This window comes from Trichomycterus rosablanca, chromosome 10 (genome assembly GCF_030014385.1).
Source record: "Trichomycterus rosablanca isolate fTriRos1 chromosome 10, fTriRos1.hap1, whole genome shotgun sequence".
In the NCBI taxonomy this organism is placed as follows: domain Eukaryota; kingdom Metazoa; phylum Chordata; class Actinopteri; order Siluriformes; family Trichomycteridae; genus Trichomycterus; species Trichomycterus rosablanca.
In genome coordinates this window covers 27,873,988-27,897,418 of record NC_085997.1, presented here as the reverse complement: position 1 = coordinate 27,897,418, position 23,431 = coordinate 27,873,988, and the positions used below count along the sequence as shown (strand labels likewise).

At 38.2% G+C, this 23,431-nt stretch overlaps 3 protein-coding genes across 3 annotated transcripts in view; 2 read left to right on the top strand and 1 right to left on the bottom strand.

Annotated features, from left to right (window-relative positions):
- Positions 1-1,459: 1,459 nt before the first annotated feature.
- On the bottom strand, positions 1,460-5,790 carry si:ch211-214e3.5 (zinc finger protein 518A). The gene has a single exon (XM_063003955.1). The coding sequence runs from the start codon at positions 5,788-5,790 to the stop codon at positions 1,462-1,464; it is 4,329 nt and encodes a 1,442-aa protein (XP_062860025.1). The 3' UTR covers positions 1,460-1,461.
- An 11,587-nt stretch (positions 5,791-17,377) lies between these two features.
- Positions 17,378-18,538, top strand: mxtx2 (mix-type homeobox gene 2). Its single transcript, XM_063003954.1, has 3 exons — positions 17,378-17,399; positions 17,503-17,675; positions 17,801-18,538. The coding sequence occupies exons 1-3, from the start codon at positions 17,378-17,380 to the stop codon at positions 18,536-18,538; spliced, it is 933 nt and encodes a 310-aa protein (XP_062860024.1).
- Positions 18,539-20,976: 2,438 nt separating this feature from the next.
- bms1 (BMS1 ribosome biogenesis factor) overlaps positions 20,977-23,431 on the top strand; it is a 30,135-nt gene continuing 27,680 nt past the window's right edge. Inside the window, exons 1-2 of the mRNA XM_063003064.1 lie at positions 20,977-21,060; positions 22,657-22,854. Coding sequence (XP_062859134.1) covers positions 22,679-22,854 — 176 coding nt within the window. The 5' untranslated portion in view covers positions 20,977-21,060; positions 22,657-22,678. The remainder of the gene's footprint in view (positions 21,061-22,656; positions 22,855-23,431) is intronic.

Below are 23,431 nucleotides of genomic sequence, written 5' to 3'. Positions count from 1 at the left end.
GATAAAAATGATAACAGGTGACAGATAATATTCAGCCAACCAATTAGAGCTCGTGCACATTTGCATGTTTCCAACTCATGAAACACATGCAGCTTTCATGCATGTGTTTGAGGCATGAACCTGTTAAATGGGGTGGTTTGTTTTTTCCCCTTAAAAATAATTGATATTCCTTTTAAGTTGATGGTTTTTATTGCACATGATGCTTGAATATTTGAGGTAAAGCTGAACCTGTTATTTTAAAAGTTGCCCATCTTAGTGTGACTTGACGTACAAGAAAGTTTGCATATGCTATCAGCAAGAACATCACACTGAGAGAGACTTTCAGCAATACTAAGTTAAACCATTTAAACTAAATTTAACCATTCATTAAAACCAACATGGTGACATGGTTTACCCTGCATTGTCAACAATTAACACATGATCCAAAAGCTTAGACATTATTAGGGTGAAGTATTACTCATTCAAATCTACCTGATCACAAACAGCCAACAGTAAACATGTATAACAACGACTTTGTAGCAATTTTGGGGTCAGACTGAGGCACACAAGTATTAAAGAGAACGAGACGAGAGTTAGTGTTTGGTGAACAATTTCAGAGTTGGTGGGTTGCATCATAACTTAATTCTTTAGTCAAGCATTACTGTGCTTAAAATATTCATTTCGTCCATTGAAAAGAGGACAACATTGAATGAAAAAGTTAAATATGCATAACATGGTAACACACAAGTGTGGGTTGCACAATTTTAAAACTGTGGTGAAATGTATTATTGCTACTAAAACAACTCTGGGTCAGGTTAAGAGAGGAAGATGGCATAGCACCGACGAACCAAAACAACATAAGAATATGAATGCACCATACAGTGTAGAGAAATAACTTTTTTAAAAGGTACGGCTTCCACAGGAACCTATAGGGTTGTCTTTATATCACTTATTACAGACTAATTACAGTGAAATTAAAACAAAAATAAAATAAGCACAGTGGCTTATATCAAGAAGTAACACAGTTACCGCCAAACACTAAAAAGGACTGGTCCGTAAAACATAATTGGTGAGCTAATATAAAGGATGCCTTTTTAAAACTGGACTATTTGATATTACCTGAGACATTTGTTGACATAAATGGGTTAAAACGGGTCTGTTACAGACAGCACCTTCCTTTCATACCAGTGATCTGTTTGCTTGCACCATAAACATACAGTGAGTCCAGTTTTCACAGTTCTGATCTGTACATACAAAAAGGTCAAGAGTTCAATGTACATGTTAAAAACATTTACATATAAATTGGTTTAGATACCAAACACTTCTCCATTACACTAGAATTAAAAATCTTTTAAAAGCACACCTATGAAAATAATATTGACAGCTAAATCGTATCCAACTGTACTATTTACAAAAAAAAAAAAGAACCCTTTCTACATTAGAGGACGGCTTTTTAACCGATCAAAGACCTCTGTGGTTACATTAAAACACCTTATTCCAGTCTCTTGTTGCCTCCATGAGATGCCTCTGTCCATGACCGATCCACTCCTCTTGATTGTTAAATGCTCGACCACAAAACCAGCACCTAAACATTGAACTCCGATCTGAACCTGTGTTGGATGACAACTTTACAACCTCATATTTGCGCCTATTTTTCTTTTTGAACTTCAGTTTTAGGATAAATCGCTCTTTAACGTTGTTCCCAGTACGTGGTAAAACTTCTGTAACACAGGAAGCATTCTTTGACAGTCGACCATCTGGACCAGTAAGACTCCATTTAGAAAGAGCGCTGACTGTACTCTGCGACAATGCCACTTTAACGACTTCACCGTTGTACCTTTTAATGGACTTCATAATGTTTGCCACCTCAGGGATGTCAGCATCAGGGTGGTTCAGCACCACAACCGGCTGGTTTTGACGAGGACATTTGATCTGCTGAAATGGTCTGAATGGAGTAAGCCTGAGTGTTCTTTTAGCATCTTTTGCCACTGGCTTCCACGGTGAGACGGGCTCTTTTTGTGCAGATGACATGCTTGATACTCTTCTTGTTTTGTAATGAGTCTCAAAAGAGCCCTCGAGTAGTGATCTCTTTCTCCTCCGGAGGCTCTGTGAACAAGCATTTATGGGCATCAGCGTGGACTGGAATTCTGAGCTTTCCTCAGCTTGCTTATTGTTAATGTCTGTTTTAGATAAAACGTCCTTAAGCTTTGCTGAGATTAGTTTATAAGAGGGGCTGTGAGAAGCATTGGAGGTATTCAGTCCAGCTGAACATTTTGTAATCGAGTTATCTGAAGACATAAGAATGTAAGGTGACTGCAGAGATTTTGCGGCCACATAAATAGGCTTCTTGGCTGATGTGTATGGGGCAGTGGTGAGAAACCTGGTTCCATTTGGACCTCTTACAACTAAAAACCTGTTTTTTCCAGCTGTATTTGCCTGGCTGCCCTGACCTGCGTTCTTTTCACTCGTGTTATTAACCAGTAAGCCTGACTTGGCTTGAGAGATATATCTAACTAGGTATGCCTGTCGCCCAGTTTGCAAAGGAGCTGCTTTATCAGCTGAGTTTACTGGTAAAGTCAATACTGAGCGTGTGGCTAGTACAGTCTTAGGGGTGGAATCAGTGGACTCAGAACTTACTGGAGCAACAGGAAGTGGTTGGTGAACCAAATAACAAGTTTGTTGTGTGTTTATCCTTTGTTCTCCAGAGGATGACTTCACAGGACTTGATAAGAGCAGGGGCCTTTTCAGGGCAGAAGCACTGACAATGTAGTGGCCCCCACTGTTGTTCGCAGTTTGCAAAACTGATGCCTGACCTTTGGCCTTTTCTCCTAATCCTTGTGCTGACATTCCAATTCTACCACCATTTAATGTCAGAGATAAACCTGTACCTTTGCAAGACCTTTCAATTCCTGACTTCATGTATGACACATTAACTTGAGAAGCACAAGACTTTGTAATGAGCTTGAAGCCTGGACCACTTGTAAGCTGGACTGGGACGGCATATGGAGTCTCCGCAGTCTGAAGGAACATCTGCCGTTTTCCCTCAGGCATCTGGACAATTCGAAGTGTTGTTTTAGTAGGTCTGTTAGTATCCTGTGGTGTAGCTGTGGATACCATCCTGTCTTTTTCGAGCTGCTGGCTGATTATAGCATCAGAGTGCTTTTCAAGTATCTTGCCCAAAACAGCAGCATTGCTTAAATTTGCAGTCCCCTTTTCAAGTGCAGATGACCCAGCGTTTTCTGCTTTTCTTTCTGGTTCTGAGAAGCCATCTCTTTTCTCTGTCTGTTCAATAGGAAACTCATCAACAGTAGCTATGCACTCATCAACCTCTATATCACTATCTGAAACCCTTTCAAATGATGTTTGGAGACTTAAAGAAGCCTGATCGTTATCACTGGCACTTCCACTTTCAAGGCATTCCTCAGACTGTTCAGCTCCAATGGGTGGGGATGCAGGTAGTGTTAAGCTCCAGTCAGCATCCAGCTTGAGTTCTTCAAAATTTTCTTCATATTCGTCCCCCTCTATATCTCCGGGAGACTGATCGACATCCAGTAAATCAGGGGGACTGCCAAAAGTCTCTTTAGAGTAATTGTGAAAACTAAAAACCTCCTGATTTGGGGAATTTTGCAGTACCGCTTCAACTTCTGTACTACCGTCTTTGCCAGTGAACAAATCAGCTGCATTTGGTTTATTTTGTGGAGTTGTGTCTTGGAACGTTTCCCCATTTGAAGTAATATTGGCGTTCTGGCTGTCCATACTTGTGTTGTCTGAAGCTTGTTTTCGTTCTGTTAATTCCTTTCTTGGAGATAAATCAGTACTTAAGGTAAGGTCATTAGCTGAATTAGTCTGTAGAGACTTACCATCCACAGGGCAAGTATTTACAGTTGCTGCATTTTCAGATGGTAAAGACTCACTTTCATTAAGACCTAAGCGCTGTTGTTTCTCAATGGTTAAATTAATAGAAATTCTGGGTGAGGTCTGCTCTCTATTTATCTCACATGGATCAACTGTGGCAGCTGTGACATCATTTTCAATGCAATCAGAAGTCAGAGAACACATTGGGGCTTCACTTGCAGATACTGTAATTAGGTTGGAAACTATTGTGGGTCCATGCACAGTTGATTCCAACTGAGATACTTCCTCCACACTTAAATCCTCGGCAGTTGAATTTGAGGACTGATCAGCAATTGAATGAGAAAAAGAAAGCTCATGAACAGGTGATGGTTTTTTTTCTAAATCATTTGTCTGGTTCTTGGAAAATGGTGCCTCTTTGTTCATACAAGAAACCAAGTCTACACAATGCGAGGCTGATGGCTCATGAACTTTTTCACAAACCTGCTTTGCTTTATGCTCATCTACCAATTGTGACCCATCCGAATTGTTATTTTCGCTGTCGTGTGCCTCTACTTTTATTAAATCAGACAAATCTTTCTTTTTCTCAAATTCTGAACCAAGAACACATCCTGATCTACAGGACATCGAGGCACTGGGAGAGCTGGTAGTCTTTTCATTCTCTTCAATTTTGGTATCAGGTTCCTGTTTTGTTGGTATGACTTTTAAAACTAAATGCTTTTTACCGTCTACCATCTTAAAGCCCATGACCTTTGTAGTACAGTTGGGAGGAATGGAGATTTTATTTTTGACCATGAGAACAGTCAGTCCATTGCTGTTGCTCGAGTCTAAAATTCCAGATCCAAGAGTGAGTTCATTTTCCTGCATCTTTGGCTGTGCTGTTGTAGATGTGACAGGATATGAGCTCTGCTGTTCACCTTTGAGTATTCCTTTACTCCATTTATTACTCTCTTTCTTTACTCCAACAGCTCTTTCAAGAAATTGCTGCGTTTCCTCTAACGTTTTCTCTGGATTTAAGAGCCGTCCATTGTGGTCAAGCAGACCTACTCCGGGAAGGGAATTCAGCTGTGATATCCACTGTGGTTCTCTGGATCCTCCAGGAGGAGGACTCTTTTTAAGCAGCAGCTTCAGTCCAGGAGAATTGACTTTAGAACCATCATCTATTGTCCTCCATCGGTTTGTTTTATCAACTTCATCAGCATGAGCCACAGACATATGTTTATTAAGATACTCCTTCCAAGAAGCACCAAAGCCACAGAATTGGCAAGTGAAAGGAAAAGTCCCAGAGTGGGCTTTCCCGCTGTAAACTTTCCCCTGTGTAGGACTCATGGATGGACACTTAACATGTTTTTGGCTGTCCTCATTGTGATGATGAATGTGCTGAACAAAGGTGCCTGCGTCTCTGGTTGAAAAGTCACATTTCTTACAGCGAAAAAGTCCATTGCAGCTATGGCACATAATAAAATGCCTGGTAAGCAACAGTAGAGTGTACTGGACTCCATCGTTGCAGATTTCACAAGTGACGAAAGTGTCCCGATGCCCGATGCGATGCCGCTGAAGAGAAGAGAATTCATTGGTGACAAAGGTACAAAGATCACACGGATAGGTTGGAAGTGTACCCTTATGTACTCCCTGGAAATGTTTCAGCAAGTCATTTGGGCTGTAAGTGACATCACCTTTGCATTCAGAGCAGCAAAAACTGAGGATTTTTCCAGAGAAAACAGCACCCTGTTGCACCTTGCATGGTGATTTCTCCAAAGATTTGCTCTCTGTATGAGATTCAGTTCCAGATTCAGACTCTCCAAACAGCGCATCATCGTGGTTATAGATATCATTATATGTGATCTCTGTCTGATTAGCCAGCTCTTTTAAAGATAATGTATGCACTGTTAAAACGTGTTTCTTTGCATTTCCGTTCTGGTCATGGCTTTGTGGTGGGTCATCTGCCATTACCTCCATGTCTTAAAATAATGGTTTCTGCAAAAGACAAATAAAAAAAATTATAAACACATCAATCCCTGATTATTTTTGAACATATAGAGCTGGTTACACACACAAACACTACAGAATAGACTAGGTTTAATGACAATTAACAAAAGTTCTAAGTTCTAAAATACACTAATCAGCCATAACATTAAAACCACCTCCTTGTTTCTACACTCACTGTCCATTTTATCAGCTCCACTTACCATATAGAAGAACCTTGAAGTTCTACAATTACTGACTGTAGTCCATCTGTTTCTCTACATACTTTTTTTTACCTGTTATTACCCTGTTCTTTAATGGTCAGAACCATTAGGTGGTGGATCATTCTCAGCACTGCAGTGACACTGACATGGTGGTGGTGTGATAGTGTGTGTTGTGCTGATATCAGTGTATCGGACACAGCAGCGCTGCTGGAGTTTTTAAATACCGTGTCCACTCACTGTCCACTCTATTAGACACTCCTACCTAGTTGGTCCACCTTGTAGATGTAAAGTCAGAGAAGATCGCTCATCTATTGCTGCTGTTTGAGTTGGTCATCTTCTAGACCTTCATCAGTGGACACAGGACGCTGTTGGCTGGATATTTTTGGTTGGTGGACTATTCTCAGTCCAGCAGTGACAGTGAGGTATTTAAAAACTCCATCAGCGCTGCTGTGTCTTATCCACTCATACCAGCACAACACACACTAACACACCATCGCCATGTCAGTGTTACTGTGGTGCTGAGAATGACCCACCACCCAAATAATACCTACTCTGTAGTGGTCCTGTGGGGGTCCTGACCATTGAAGAACAGCATGAAAGGGGAGTAACAAAGCATGCAGAGAAACAGATGGACTACAGTAAGTAATTGTAGAACTACAAAGTGCTTCTATATGGTAAGTGGAGCTGATAAAATGGACAGTGAGTGTAGAAACAAGGAGGTGGTTTTAATGTTATGGCTGTTAGGTGTATGTCTGTCTATCTGTCTGTTAGTTACATTTAGCCAATTAAATTTTAAACCATAAAGGTAAACTGGGATTTAACCTGTAAACCTGCATGCAGACAGATGGATTACATAAAACCAAACAATGTGTAATCCTTAAAGATATCTTTGTTTCAAGATGACAGAACCTTTCACATGCTAACAGATTACTTAATAAGTTGTATCATATCGTTTAGGGGCAATGACTGCAATCAAGTGTTTTCTGTCATTGTGAATACAATCTCTTTGCTTCTTTGCTGATAATTGACCCACTTTAAGAGGTGGCATCTTCCAACTGCCAGTTTCAGCACTTTGCAACTGTGCAAAGAAAAGTCACATGAACACTTTTGGGAGTGAGTGGGGCCGTTGGCTATGCCTTTATATCACCATTGAACAGTTACTCTACATTTCTAGCACACCTATTAAGCAAGTGGGAAAATCCTAGTTTAAGGAGCAATAGACAATGCCAAGATAACTATATGCAATTTTTATACACATGGTCATGTATTGAATCTTTTTCAACATTCTGTGTGTCATACCACCTGACAGTTTGTTTATTAGGATTTTAACATCATGTTTTACACTCTTTCATTCATGACAGAAACGGTAGTTACTCATTACACAAGATTCATCAGTTCACAGGGTTTTATCGAACACAGTCATGGACAATTAAGTGTCTTCAATTCACCTCACTTGCATGTTTTTGGACTGTGGGAGGAAACCGGAGCACCCGGAGGAAACCCACGCAGACACAGGGAGAACATGCAAACTTCACACAGAAAGGACCCGGACCTTCTTGCTGTGAGGCGACAGTGCTACCAACTTAGCCACCGTGCCACCCATCTGACATAGTATTTTTTTATTTTTTTATTTAACCTTTAATTTAACCAGGCAAGTCATTAAGAACACGTTCTTATTTACAATAACAGCCTGGCAATTAGAAGAGTCTACTTGAGGAAGAGGGAATACAACATCATCAACAGGGGGAAAAGTAGGGAAAAACTGACATAAAAGCACTGTTGACCTTGTAAATTCACCACAAAGGTCAATTTTAATCTTCCTATTAATGCAATAGCCTGAGCAATCTTTTTTTTAAAGGCATTTCAAAATAAAAGTCCTTTATAGTTGTCACAGTTGGCCCTATGCCTCACAAAAACACTGTGCACAAGTTAATAAAAAGAGGGCATCATTGTAAAGCATCACAAAGATTTTAATGGCCAAAAATATGACTAAACTACTTAATCTACATACACATTTATAGGAAATGCAACAATCCCAACATTAATGACATTTAAACACTGGACAAAAGAAGATGATGTCAGTGAAGCATATATTCAATCCTAAAAGATGATCTTCACCCAGATGCCCTGGTGATGCAACTAAGACATCATTATTGACCAACAGTAACTGTTCTTCATATGATCCTGACCTGAAAGTGTTATTTTGAGGTAAATTACAGCTATGCACAGCCAGTCTAAGTCTATCCACGTTATATGAACTTGGTCATTTAATTTAAGCCCAAGTTTGACCCACAGTTGTTGGCAGGATGTTGGCAGGATGTTGGCACTGTATTTATTAACATGAATAATGCATGCTTTATATATAAAACCTCTCAGTGATCTTACAGAAGTAACCAGACTAGTTTAATTGACTTTGCAAACAGCAACTTTAAGCAACACGAACTAAACTAAGAAAGTGCATTACAATAGTGCCACCGACACTGCTTGGCATTCATGCACAGACAGTCACCAGCACTACGGGTTTCGAATATTTTCACATTATAAACAACGCAAGTGATTCTTCCATAATTCAGAAACAGGGCATCATTGTAAAGCATCAAAGATTTCTATTAGAATTTTGATGGCCAAAAATCTGACTAAGTTACTTCATCTATATACACATGTTATAGGAAATGCAACAATACCAACATTAATGACACTTCCAACACATTAACAGTGGGTCAAATAAAGAATACACTGTAAATTAATCTGATACATGTCATGTGTGGTTGGTTAAAAAATTTACTGGACAAAAAAAGGGTGATGTCAGTGACCCTTATATCCAATCCTAAAAGATGATCTTCACCCAGACATCATTATTGACCAACAGCAACTGTTCTGCATATGATCCTGACCTGAAAGTGTTATTTTGGAGTAAATTTCAGCTATGCACAGCCAGTCTAAGTCTATCCACGTTATATGAACTTGGTCATTTAATTTCAGCCCAAGTTTGACCCACAGTTGTTGGCAGGATTTTGACAGTGTTAATGCAGTGTATTTATTAACATGAATAATGCATGCTTTATATATAAAACCTCTAAGCGACTTTGCAATCAGCAACTTTAAGCAACACGAACTAAACTAAGAAAGTGCATTACAATAGTGCCACCGACACTGCTTGGCATTCATGCATGGCATTGACAGTCACCAGCACTACAGGTTTCGAATATTTTCACATTATAAACAACGCAAGCGATTCTTTCATAATGCAAAAACAGGGCATCATTGTAAAGCATCACAAAGATTTCTATTAGAATTTTCATGGGCAAAAATATGACTAAGTTACAACACATGACACTTCAACACATTAACAGTGGGTCAAATAAAGAACACACTGTCAATTCATCTGATACACGTCATGTGTGGTTGGTTTGAAAAAAAATTAACTGGACATTAAATGATGTCAGTGACCCTTATATTCAATCCTAAAAGATGATCTTCACCCAGATGCTCTGGTGATGCCACTAAGACATCATTATTGACCAACAGTAACTGTTCTGCATATGATCCTGACCTGAAAGGGTAATTTTGGAGTAAATTTCAGCTATGCACAGCCAGTCAAAGTCTATCCACGTTATATGAACTTGGTCATTTAATTTCAGCTCAAGTTTGACCCACAGTTGTTGGCAGGATGTTGGCACTGTATTTATTAACATGAATAATGCATGATTTATATATAAAACTTCTCAGTGATCTTACAGAAGTAACCAGACTAGTTTAATTGACTTTGCAATCAGCAACTTTAAGCAACACGAACTAAACTAAGAAAGTGCATTACAATAGTGCCACCGACACTGCTTGGCATTCATGCATGGCATTGACAGTCACCAGCACTGCGGGTTTAGAATATTTTTACATTATAAACAACGCCTGTGAGTCTTCTATAATCCACGCTATTTCACTAAATCCATGAAAATAAAGCACCTCGCCCCCACCCACACAACACAGCAATCCATTAGGAGCGTAGAGAAGTTTTTTAAAGAGTACATATTACAAACAAGTCATTTATACAAACTACACAAATGTTTCAATCTATCCGGCATACAAAAAATGCTTAGATAGTATCAATTTGAATACATTTACCTTTCTTTTCCCTTTAGCCTTGCAGGTCAGTGACGGCGGCCATGACAGTTCCATCCGGGTAACAATGGGCTGCTGAGTGCCGTATGAGTGTGTGAGTAGTGAAGCAGGAACTGAGAGGAATGAATATGGATGACTACCTGAAACTCATTAACTTTACCCTCTTAAACTACTGTATATTTCATCACGCACACTTACACTTGTTCATATAATGCACATTATTAATTAAAGTGACTGAAATAAGTTCAATTCTAATACAGAATCGGTCCCTCCGTGTTGTTGCAGGATTGTTTTTAAATGCAGTGTAAATGTTGATAAGCTTAGTGGTAGACTTGAAGGACGCCATGTCTGCCTGTGACGGAATGGCCGCCATTTTCTTTACAGTTGACTCAATAAATTGACTTTGTTTAAGCTGTTTTTTAAATCGTTTTAATGATTACAATTCTAAATGTTCGTGTTTACTCTACTGGGATACATTATTGTCTTTATAAAATGCAAACCTATGCCCTATTATTGAACATTTAATGACCAGCATTGGCTAGCACTATGAGGCAATTCCCACCAAAACACTGTCCTAATAGTACTTTAATTCCTCTTAGTTTACTACAGAAATTTTGCATTTAACATATGGTGAAGGACTGCTTAATTATTCATTGAGTGATTTATTTATATAAGGAATTGAGTATTAACTACAAGTATTTTTACATGTTAAAATGACCCAGAATGTCGCCTCACAGCAAGAAGGTCCTGGGTTCGATCCCCAGGTGAGGCGGTCCAGGTCCTTTCTGTGCGGAGTTTGCATGTTCTTCCCATGTCTGCGTGGGTTTCCTCCGGGTGCGCCGGTTTCCTCCCACAGTCCAAAAACATGCAGTCACGTTAATTGGAGACACTGGGTGTGTTCGAAAAGCTAGTGTGCTGTCTACATAGGCAGCATTTTACGTCATCCTGTGCGCGCTCCCGAGAATGAGGCTGTTCGAAATCCTAGATGCCTTAAAATCCACACTTCTGAGGCATCTTATTATTTCAATGTTATTTTGGCTCAAGAACGAGTGAGCGTCTGACGCTGCCTTAGTGATCAAGACAATCCCAGCATTCATGGCTGACGGGGCGGAGAAACGAATGGAGTTATTTTCAAACGTAAATAAAATATTACTGATTTTTAACTTGTATAAACTTGTACCGAGTGTTTTTATTTGCAAGTTCGGGCTTGTCAGGAAATTTAACCGTTATCGGTACATGAAGGGAGATGTTATTGACGTTAGCGTGCTGTGCTACCTAAGTTTATTGGTTTTAATGGCGAAATGCTAAACGCGAAATGCTAAACCCGATGGAATCGCTATCTAAGTAGTGCGTTCGAATAACCTGCCTTATAAGTCACTAACTTATTAGAATCCTCTCTACTAAGTCAGCTGCCTATGTAGACAGTAAGACAGCAAGGCAGCTCCCTAGGTTTTCGAACACACCCACTGATTGCCCTATAAGAGAATGGGTGTGTGTATGCCCTGCGACGGACTGGCGCCCCGTCCATTGAAAAGCTGGGATAGGCTCCAGCACCCAAACGACCCTAATTGGATAAGCGGTTAAGACAGTGAGTGAGTGAGAGTAAGTAAAAGTATTTTTACATGTTAAAATTACCCAGAATGTCGCCTCACAGCAAGAAGGTCCAGGGTTTGATTCCTAGGTGGGGCGGTCCAGGTCCTTTCTGTGTGGAGTTTGCCAGTTCTCCCTGTGTCTGCGTGGGTTTTCTCCGGGTGCTCCGGTTTCCTCCCACAGTCCAAAGACATGCAAGTGAGGTGAATTTGAGAAACTAAATTGTAAATGACTTTGATATAACCTTGTGAACTGATGAACCTTGTGAAACAAGTAACTACCGTTTCTGTCATGAATGTAACCAACATGTAAAACATGATGTTAAAATCCTAACAAACAAACAACAAACAAGTGGGTACCACAGTCGCCTCACAGCAAGAAGGTCCTGAGTTTGATCCCCAGGCGGGGCGATCCAAGTCCTTTCTGTGTGGAGTTTGCATATTCTTCCCATGTCTGCATGGGTTTCCTCTGGGTGCTCCGGTTTTCTCCCACAGTCTAAAGACATAAAAACTCAGAAAATGTATGCACAAATCATAATTCTCCCATTAAAATAAGTGTTCTTTCACAGCTTTGATGGTGTGAAATAGTAAATTTAAGTTACAATTCATAGTTCAACGCTTCAATAAAAAAAAAAAAATCATGAAAAAATCTAACCTGTGTATACAGTATGCTGCTTGCTGGCTATTGCATATATGGGATCTAAAAAGTTGACAGCACATCCATGTGTTATCTTTTTTAAATACTTTTCAGAAGTTTAAAGTTTTAAGCATTTGTGTACTTGAAAGCTTAGCTTTTTTCTAACAGTTAACAACGTATTTAACCACTGTTTGATATACTTTAAGTATATACAGTATATACAGTGTATCACAAAAGTGAGTACACCCCTCACATTTCTGCAAATATTTTATTATATCTTTTCATGGGACAACACTATAGACATGAAACTTGGATATAACTTAGAGTAGTCAGTGTACAGCTTGTATAGCAGTGTAGATTTACTGTCTTCTGAAAATAACTCAACACACAGCCATTAATGTCTAAATAGCTGCAACATAAGTGAGTACACCCCACAGTGAACATGTCCAAATTGTGCCCAAAGTGTCAATATTTTGTGTGACCACCATTATTATCCAGCACTGCCTTAACCCTCCTGGGCATGGAATTCACCAGAGCTGCACAGGTTGCTACTGGAATCCTCTTCCACTCCTCCATGATGACATCACGGAGCTGGTGGATGTTAGACACCTTGAACTCCTCCACCTTCCACTTGAGGATGCGCCACAGGTGCTCAATTGGGTTTAGTCCATCACCTTTACCTTCAGCTTCCTCAGCAAGGCAGTTGTCATCTTGGAGGTTGTGTTTGGGGTCGTTATCCTGTTGGAAAACTGCCATGAGGCCCAGTTTTCGAAGGGAGGGGATCATGCTCTGTTTCAGAATGTCACAGTACATGTTGGAATTCATGTTTCCCTCAATGAACTGCAGCTCCCCAGTGCCAGCAACACTCATGCAGCCCAAGACCATGATGCTACCACCACCATGCTTGACTGTAGGCAAGATACAGTTGTCTTGGTACTTCTCACCAGGGCGCCGCCACACATGCTGGACACCATCTGAGCCAATCGAGTTTATCTTGGTCTCGTCAGACCACAGGGCATTCCAGTAATCCATGTTCTTGGACTGCTTGTCTTCAGCAAACTGTTTGTTGGCTTTCTTGTGCGTCAGCTTCCTTCTGGGATGACGACCATGCAGACCGAGTTGATGCAGTGTGCGGCGTATGGTCTGATCACTGACAGGCTGACCTCCCACGTCTTCAACCTCTGCAGCAATGCTGGCAGCACTCATGTGTCTATTTTTTAAAGCCGACCTCTGGATATGACGCCGAACACGTGGACTCGACTTCTTTGGTCGACCCTGGCGAAGCCTGTTCCGAGTGGAACCTGTCCTGGAAAACCACTGTATGACCTTGGCCACCATGCTGTAGCTCAGTTTCAGGGTGTTAGCAATCTTCTTATAGCCCAGGCCATCTTTGTGGAGAGCAACAATTCTATTTCTCACATCCTCAGAGAGTTCTTTGCCATGAGGTGCCATGTTGAATATCCAGTGGCCAGTATGAGAGAATTGTACCCAAAACACCAAATTTAACAGCCCTGCTCCCCATTTACACCTGGGACCTTGACACATGACACCAGGGAGGGACAACGACACATTTGGGCACAATTTGGACATGTTCACTGTGGGGTGTACTCACTTATGTTGCAGCTATTTAGACATTAATGGCTGTGTGTTGAGTTATTTTCAGAAGACAGTAAATCTACACTGCTATACAAGCTGTACACTGACTACTCTAAGTTATATCCAAGTTTCATGTCTATAGTGTTGTCCCATGAAAAGATATAATGAAATATTTGCAGAAATGTGAGGGGTGTACTTACTTTTGTGATACACTGTATATATATATATATATACTGTATATATATATATATATATATATATATATATATATATATATATATATATATATATATATATATATACTGTACATATATAATGTTATTTACAAATATAATGAACTATAACTTTTACAAATAGAAAATATGTACAGTTGGTATATGCCTTAGTGTTTTTAATGATGTGTAATGCCATAGTACCTTTTGCAAAAAGCAGCCCCATAAAATGATTTTTGTTGCTTCACACATGGTATGATTTAAATCCATACCCTCAACCTTTTTATCACTAAACATGATGAAAGTACAAGAGTGTCATCACATTAATAAATGTAAAAAAAAAAAATTTGTACTGGGGACAGGTTAAGCAGTCAGGTCAGTTTAGTGCCTGTACTCTTGCCTTCCGCAGCCATGCCTTTGTAATGTGTGGATAGGCGTCCCTGAAAAATGCCATCTTGAATGCAGCATAATTTGCTCGAAAATGTACTTTTTGCATTAATCCTGCCATTACAGAAGAGGTGTAGAGGTAATTAATATCACTGTAATGTACTGTAAAAAAATCTGGGCTCTGTACTAAAGACTATTTATCCTATGTTTGTGCAGGCTAAATGAGATTCAATACATGTGTAACACCAATAACTGGTTATCTTGCTCTTAGATACTATGTAACAGTTGAATTTTTTTGTGAAATGACTGCCTACATATCACAGTAGTTAAAATTGCTTAGAAAGTGTTATGGCATGTTTTGTTCTCAGGACAGTAGACCTGTAGTCTTTATAAAGCATGGCCCAGATTAGGCTCAAGTCTGTATGCTCACAGCAGGACTGATTAAAATTTGACAAAATGATCAATCTTCTTTTCCAGGCCTATCTGATTGCAAATATGACTAAAACAGATTATCCTAACAAGGTGTTAAACCACCAAGCAGCATCTATTAACAGGCTACTGTTTGTTGAACTTTATGAGATATCAAACCCATCATTATCACTGGCATGTTTTGATCAAGTATGACCATTAACAGCCATTGAACTGATTAGGATAGCCAATCAATCATTCATCCATCTTTAGAACACTCAGTTAATCAGAGTCATTAGCATAAAAGAAGCTTGTGGAGATCTTAGTCCTAACACTTCTGTCCCAAGACAAAGAATCTTCACCACTCTTCCTGTGGAGATTATTGGTTTTATGTTTATGTTATTAGCTTTATGTTTTTATTAGCTACACAGTTTATAGCTTAAAACTATATTTTTAAAATATAATAATTATAATTAATCTAACACTTTATAAACAAGCTTGAATACTTAGTGTTTAACACATTTTATTAACACCACAGAACACTGAAGTTTGTTAACATATTTTAAATTAGCATTTTATGTTAATAAGTTAATTATTTTCATTACCATAAGAATGCAAAAGAATATATATATATAATATATATATATATATATATATATATATATATATATATATATATATATATATATATATATATATATATATATATATATATAACATTCATGAACTAATTTTTAAATATGTTAAATGCTAAGATAAAATACAATTTTACTTTCATTTAAAAATTGGGGTGAGCTTGAATAATCAAGTACAACCAAACACTCATTTAACTTTATTATTATTATTATTATTACTACTATTATCATAATAATGATAATAATAATGGTTAAAATAATAATAATAATAATAACTATTATAATAACAATAATACATAATTCAAACAATTTTTGATTATAACTATTATAACTTGAATAACAAACAATAATAATAAAATTATAAATAATAAATTATAACAATGTCAGCTATTTATAGCAGACATTTACATTTAAAATACTAAGAATTTTTTTTTTAACTTTCATTTAAAAATTGGGGTGAGCTCGAATAAGCAAGTACAACCAAATACTCACTTACCCTGTTGTCAGGCCGGTTGTTACCTGTGTAACCTGTTATTATTATTATTATTATTATTATTATTATTATTCATAAAAAAAATAAAAATAATAATAATAATAATAATAATAACTATTATAAAACAATAATACATAATTCAAACCATGTTTAAAAAAAACAAACAATAATAAAATGAGAACATAACAAATGTTAACTATTTATAGCAGACAATTTTAGCCAAAGTGACTTATTTATATATTGATATAATTATGACAATATTTAATATGAGCAATTTAGAATTAAGAGCCTTTTTCAAGGGCCCAACAGTGACAACCTGGCAGTGGTGAGGCTTAAACCATCATAAGTCATCCAGTACCAAAACCCTTGAGCTACCTCTGCCCCTTAAACTTTAAAAGTTACTATTGTTACATTTTTAATAAAAAAATATATATTTAATTGTTAAATTTACTTTTAAAATATATCAAATATATAATTATACATTGCAGCTACATTTTATTTTTGGGTTGTTATTATTATTATTATTATTTATTTATTTTTATTTAATTATTTATTATGTTTATTATTTATTTATTTTATTTTATTATTTATTATGTTTATTATTTATTTATTTTTATTTATTATTGTTATTATTATTATTATTATTAATGTCACCTACAGTTTAGTAATAACAATAAATGAAATATAGTTTTGAACCATAACAAAATTTAAAGTACAACAATGAATAATTAAATACAAAAACACATACAACAATATTACTACTACTACTATAATAATAATAATAATAATGATAATAATAATAAGCAAAATAATATTATTAGTAGTACTACTAATAATGGTGATAAAAAATATGAATATGTTAATTATAATGTTAAATGAAATATCTTCAACAAGAATTGTCACACATTTATCCTTATATAATGTTTAAATACTTACATAATATACTTATGTTATTGCTCATTGCCCTAACATGTTAACCCCTAAACCAATATTTTGAGAATGAAGTGTGTTCTTGATGTAAAGATTAAGCATGAATGTAAATGAGGTGTGAATTAGGGTGTGGCAAGTGAAAAGTTTGGGTTGATGTGCATTAGTTGAGATCAGAGAGCTCAAACCTTTAGAACTTTAGAACTCCACCTACTCTGGTCCAAGAGATTCTGGGATAAATAATGGCAGCCCTCAGTCCTGAGTCAGAATCACAAGCAGCAGGATTGCCAGCTTTACTACCTCAGTTCATTTATCTTACTCAAATCAATTTTTAATTTAAAGAGCTTTCAAGCCATGTGGACTGATAGCATTGTTGGTAAGGATACATTGATAATAATGTATTAAGGTGTTAATTTAAAAATATTTTATACTTATGAATGTTTTATATATATTAAAGTGTATTGTTATTCTTCCCTCAGGTAAAGATGGAGCATCTCAGGCCAGTAAGGTTGCAGGCAGGAGAAAGAGGACCAGCTTCACTAAGGAGCATTTGGAGCTTCTACGAATGGCTTTTAGTGTGGACCCGTACCCTGGCATTAGTGTCAGAGAAAGTCTGTCTCAAGCCACTGGCCTCCCAGAGTCCAGAATTCAGGTAGGTTTCTAAACTAAATACACATGTCTACAAATACATCAAGTGGTAATGCAATAAATGAGCAGTAAATTTGAACTGTTTATTCTTCTATATAATCTAACTTGCATTATCTCTGTATTTAACAGGTATGGTTCCAGAACAAGAGGGCAAGAACTCTGAAGAACAGGTCCACTAGTACTTCCCCTCAACCAGAAGCTGCTTCTTCTCTGCCCAGCCCCTTCCTGGCACCTCACATGGTTGACATGATGGACAGCAGACAGGCGCAGTTCAACAATGCTCAACCAGTGTTGAGAGATGACAGTGAACAGGACTGCTTCTATACTGACCTGTCTCCACAAAGTTTTGGCTATCCACCAAGTGGAGCCCACTGCAGCACTCCATCCATCAGACCACGCCAGGACCGGCTGCTGGGCACCAGCTTAAGTCCTTCTGCGTTTCCTTCAGAATTGGAGATGACCCCTATCAGCTGGAGCTCTCTGAGACCCAGGGGACTGTCCTCTCCAGGGTGTCTGTGGAGCCCACCAATTCAGGGCACTGGATCCAGCAGCAATGATGAGAGCCAGGTCTTCCTTTATCCTCCACCTCCATATCCTCATGGCACTGTGAGTTCTGGATACGTCAGCTCCCTGAAGCCTGCGTCTCCAGAATCTGCTGATTCTGCCTTTTGGGACATGGGACTGGAGAGCTCCTCACCACCCATGCCATATTCTCAGAGTGGAAGCGTAATGTGGGATGAATCTGCTCAGGAACAGTCTCAAGCTTTGGCCCCATTGCCAAATCTGTCTTCTCAGTGTTTGGAGGAAGTTCTTGGAGAGATTGAGCCAGGCTGGTGGAAGATTAATGGACAGATGGAGCTTCAGTAGATTTTATATAACAAGCTTGATTTTATTCTCAAGTTCATGGACTGATTTTTAATCAGAAAAAATACTTGAACTAACATTGAATGCAGTTGTTCCTTGAACATATGATCATCATCTGTTTTACACTGTGATACAGTGTTTGCTTTTAACTTATTTACTTTATTTATTTGGTATGAATCTTACTCAGAGGCCAGGTATTCATCTGACCTCTTGCTGCATGATCATATCAACTATTATATTGCTATTTAAGACCTTTGGTTATTTTATACATAATTTAACTGCTTATTTATTGTGTTATTTAATGCAGGGATGCCTAGTGGGAACATGTAAATAGTCACTTATGTAAAATAATTTATTTCAAATAAAATGTTAATCAAATTAACTTGTCTGATATTTTATTTATAATGTTATCATCACGCTTTAAATAATTACTGCTTTTGATTCAACACAACAACCAAATTTGCTATTATACGGGAGGAAAACTTATATTCTTTATATCTCATGCATAATACATTTTATTATTTGATTACATGTAATACATCAAGAAATACAACCTGAAACTATTTTATGCTAGAAGAAAGCTGTACATCAAATCTATGCAGAAATGTCTGGGTCTGAACCCATCTTAGATTGACCATATGACAGTGGAAATGTGTGCTGAAAAAAATTCATGCAACAACCATATTCAGAAAAGCCACCCAGCATGGATTCATATATTGGGCCTGCTTCTAAGAAAAGACAGATCCAAGTGCCACAACAATGGCTGAGTTCCCTGAAAAGATAGCGAGTGCCAACAAAAAACTGGACCGGACATAGCATAATCAGGACCTGGACGACTTGGCATAATTGAGGAAACCATAAATTCTGCTCTTTCTTAGAAAATCTTGAAGCAGATTTACCAATCAGTTCATGACCTAAAGCTCAAGCAAGTTGGGTTATTGGAGTAGGACAATGATTTAAAGCACACAACCAAGTCTACTTCTGAATGGCTCAAAAAAACAAAATTAAGGTTTCTGTAGTGGCCTTGTCAGAGTCCTGACTTGAATCTCTAAATGATGTGACAAGACATTAAAAGAGCAGTTAAAAACCTCAAATGTAGCTGAAATAAAATGATTCTACAAGTAGGACTGGGTCAAAAATCCTCTATAGTGATGTAAAAGATTCATCACAAGTTATTGCAAATGTTTAATTAAAGTCGTTACTGCCAAGGGTGTCACAAACAGTTATTAGGCTTAGTTAAAAATGACTTCCCACAGGGGTGATATACACCGATCAGCCATAACATTAAAACCACCTCCTTGTTGCCACACTCACTGTCCATTTTATCAGCCTGTCGGCGAAGGTACTGAACTAGTAATCAAAAGGTCACTGGTTCAAGCCCCACCACTGCCAGGTTGGGCCCTTAAACAAGGCCACTAATCTCCATTTGCTTAGGCAATATACTGTCACAGTCCTGTAAGTTGCGTTGAATAAAAAAAGGAGCTGCTAAATGCCAAAAATGTAAATGTTGTATCTCTTTCCTGAGGGTAAAAGGGAAAACAGACTGTGACTTTTTCCTCATAAAGGTTTTAAGGATGAACAGTGCGATTCATGACAGGAACGGTAGTTACTCATTACACAAGGTTCATCAGAGCACCCGGAGTAAACCCACACAGAGAACATGCAAACTCCACACAGAAAAGACCCGGACCGCCCCACCTGGGGATCGAACCCAGGACCTTCTTGCTGTGAGGCGACAGTGCTACCCATTTGCCAGCCCATTGAGATCTAAGTTCAGCTATTACACAGTTCTTTCTGGTAATACAAAGAAACACGATTTATGGAGGACTGTTTTGTCTTCTTAGAGAAAGAAAAAGTGCAGTAGTATGTCAGAATTAGGATTTTCTACTTTATTTAAAGGTACAAAATCAACATTTCGATTTAATTAATATAAAGTCTACTGTGTGGGGCGGCACGGTGGCTAAGTGGGTAGCACTGTCACGTCACAGCAAGAAGGACCTGGGTTCGATCCCCAGGTGGGGCGGTCCGGGCCCTTTCTGTGTGGAGTTTGCATGTTCTCTGCGTGTCTGCGTGGGTTTACTCCGGGTGCTCCAGTTTCCTCCCACAGTCCAAAGACATGCAAGTGAGGTGAATTGGAAATACTAAATTGTCCATGACTGTGTTCGATATAACCTTGTGTGAATTAATAAATTGTGTAATGAGTAGCTACCGTTCCTGTCATGAATGTAACCAAAGTGTAAAACATGACGATAAAATCCTAATAAACAAACAAACAAACAAACAATCTACTGTGTGATTGTGATAGAATTACGGAACTATTCAGCACGGAACTATTCAGCACGGAACCTTTGCTTCAACGCGTTTTGTTCAGCACGGGGAAATACCAGCGACGTGCGCACTAACGAATGTGGTGCGCACGTGAAAAACACTAGAGCAGATCACGCTGTGGATATAAGATGATCGTACAGATTTAAACTAAATTACATTGCGCATTCGGTTTGTTTGGCTAGATCACGGTGTAAAAGGTAAGCACTGTTAATAATAGCATCGTATTGTAAGTATAATAGAAGACAGCATGTTAACTGTGTTTACATGTGCTTGAATGATCATAGTTCGCAGTATAGATTGTGATAACAAATACTGTTACTTACTTTGTAAAAACTGTCAACGTGCATGAAGCTGTAAACTAAAGTGTTTTGCTTTGTGTTTGTTGTTTGCTGATGGTTGATATGTGTTTAACGAAAATAATGTCAGATCAAGGTTTGAATAGAGTTAAGATCAGGGCTCATGTGCTTTCTGTCTTTCCCACAGCGCAGATCCTTAAATTGTTCTATTACTTGTTTAAATGTTGGCAACCTATAACAGTGCCACATTGAGCTTTTTAGTACAACCTATTATTTAAACAAATGTTTTATTTAAACATACATGATGATATGCTTTATGATAAGTAAAAGTACATGTACAGTTAAGGACAGGAGGTACCTGCATTACAGTGTTTAACACTTTTTTCCAGACTAAAACATGCTTGATTTGGTCATTAATACACTGATCAGCCATAACATTAAACCACCTCCTTGTTTCTACAATCACTGTCCATTTTATCAGCTCCTCTTACCATATAGGAGCACTTTGTTGTTCTACAATTACTGACTGCAGTCCATCTGTTTCTCTGCATGCTTTGTTAGCCCCCTTTCATGCTGTTCTTCAATGGTCAGGACCCACACAGGACCACCACAGAGCAGGTATTATTTAGATGGTGGATGATTCTCAGTATGAGTGGATCAGACACAGCAGTGCTGCTGGAGTTTTTAAATACCGTGTCCACTCACTGTCCACTATATTAGACACTCCTACCTAGTTGGTCCACCTTGTAGATGTAAAGTCAGAGACGATCTCTCATCTATTGCTGCGGTTTGAGTTGGTCATCTTCTAGACCTTCATCCGTGGTCACAGGACGCTGCCCACGGGGCGCTGTTGGCAGGATATTTTTGGTCAGTGGACTAATCTCAGTCCAGCAGTGACAGTGAGGTGTTTAAACACTCCATCAGTGCTTCTGTGTTTTATCCACTCATACTAGCACAACACACACTAACACACCACCACCCTGTCAGTGTCACTGCAGTGCTGAGAATGATCCACCACCTAAATAATACCTGCTCTGTGGGGGTCCTGACCATTGAAGAACAGCATGAAAGGGGGCTAACAAAGCATGCAGAGAAACAGATGGACTACAGTCAGTAATTGTAGAACTACAAAGTGCTTCTATATGGTAAGTGGAGCTAATAAAATGGACAGTGAGTGTAGAAACAAGGAGGTGGTTTTAATGTTATGCTGATCGGTGTATGTTGTTAAGACGTTTCCTCTTTGTATGATAAACAGAGTTGCTAAACCAGACAATTATTTATTGTGTCAGAATATTTTGGATAATGTAAATCAGCAGCTGAGTTTTTAACTCAAGTTATTTGGTCTCTTTTTAATACCTTTGAATATATTACTTTTAAATTAACTGCTGATTTTATTCTATTTTATGCATGGAATGTTGTGGTTGTGTCATTAGGTTTTCATCTCTTAACACAGATAAACACAAAGGTAAACCTTAAAAACCATGTTGTTTTTATTAGGTTAGACCCTTGAGACATAAAGATGGAGGCAAAGGAGCAAAAGCACCATCAGCATAAGCATAGTGGGCCTAAAGCAGAGAAAAGGAAGAAGAGGAAGCAAAAGGACGAGGGTGTTGGACAGGAGCAGGATGAACGCAAGAGGAATCCAAAAGCGTTTGCTGTTCGTTCAGCTGTACGCATGGCCAGGACCTTCCACAGGTTGGTGCTCGCACTTTTGTCAATCAGTACGATGTTTTCTAAGTCTTAATAATCTATTAAATAGATATTTTATGACTGTAAAATAAGAACTGATATGTAGTGTAGAAGCTTTTGGCCATCAGTGAGGCACAGCTAATAATAATAATAATAATAATAATAATAATAATAATTTAAATGTTGCCTCCTAAAATAGATACAAGTACAAATGTTACATGTAGAATAAACAGAAGAACTTTGCCCTATTAGACAACGTGTGTATGTAGCGTTGACTACATGATATATGATATATACTGACCAGGCATAACATTATTACCACTGACAGGTGAAGTGAATAACATTGATTATCTCTTAATCACGACACCTGTTAGTGGGTGGGATATATTATGCAGCAAGTGAACATTTTATCCTCAGAGTTGATGTGTTAGAAGCAGGAAAAATGGGCAAGCGTGAGGATTTGAGTGAGTTTGACAAGGGCCAATTTGTGATGGCTAGACGACTGGGTCAGAGCATCTCCAAAACTCCAGCTCTTGTGGGGTGTTCCCAGTCTGCAGTGGTCAGTATCTATCAAAAGTTTTCC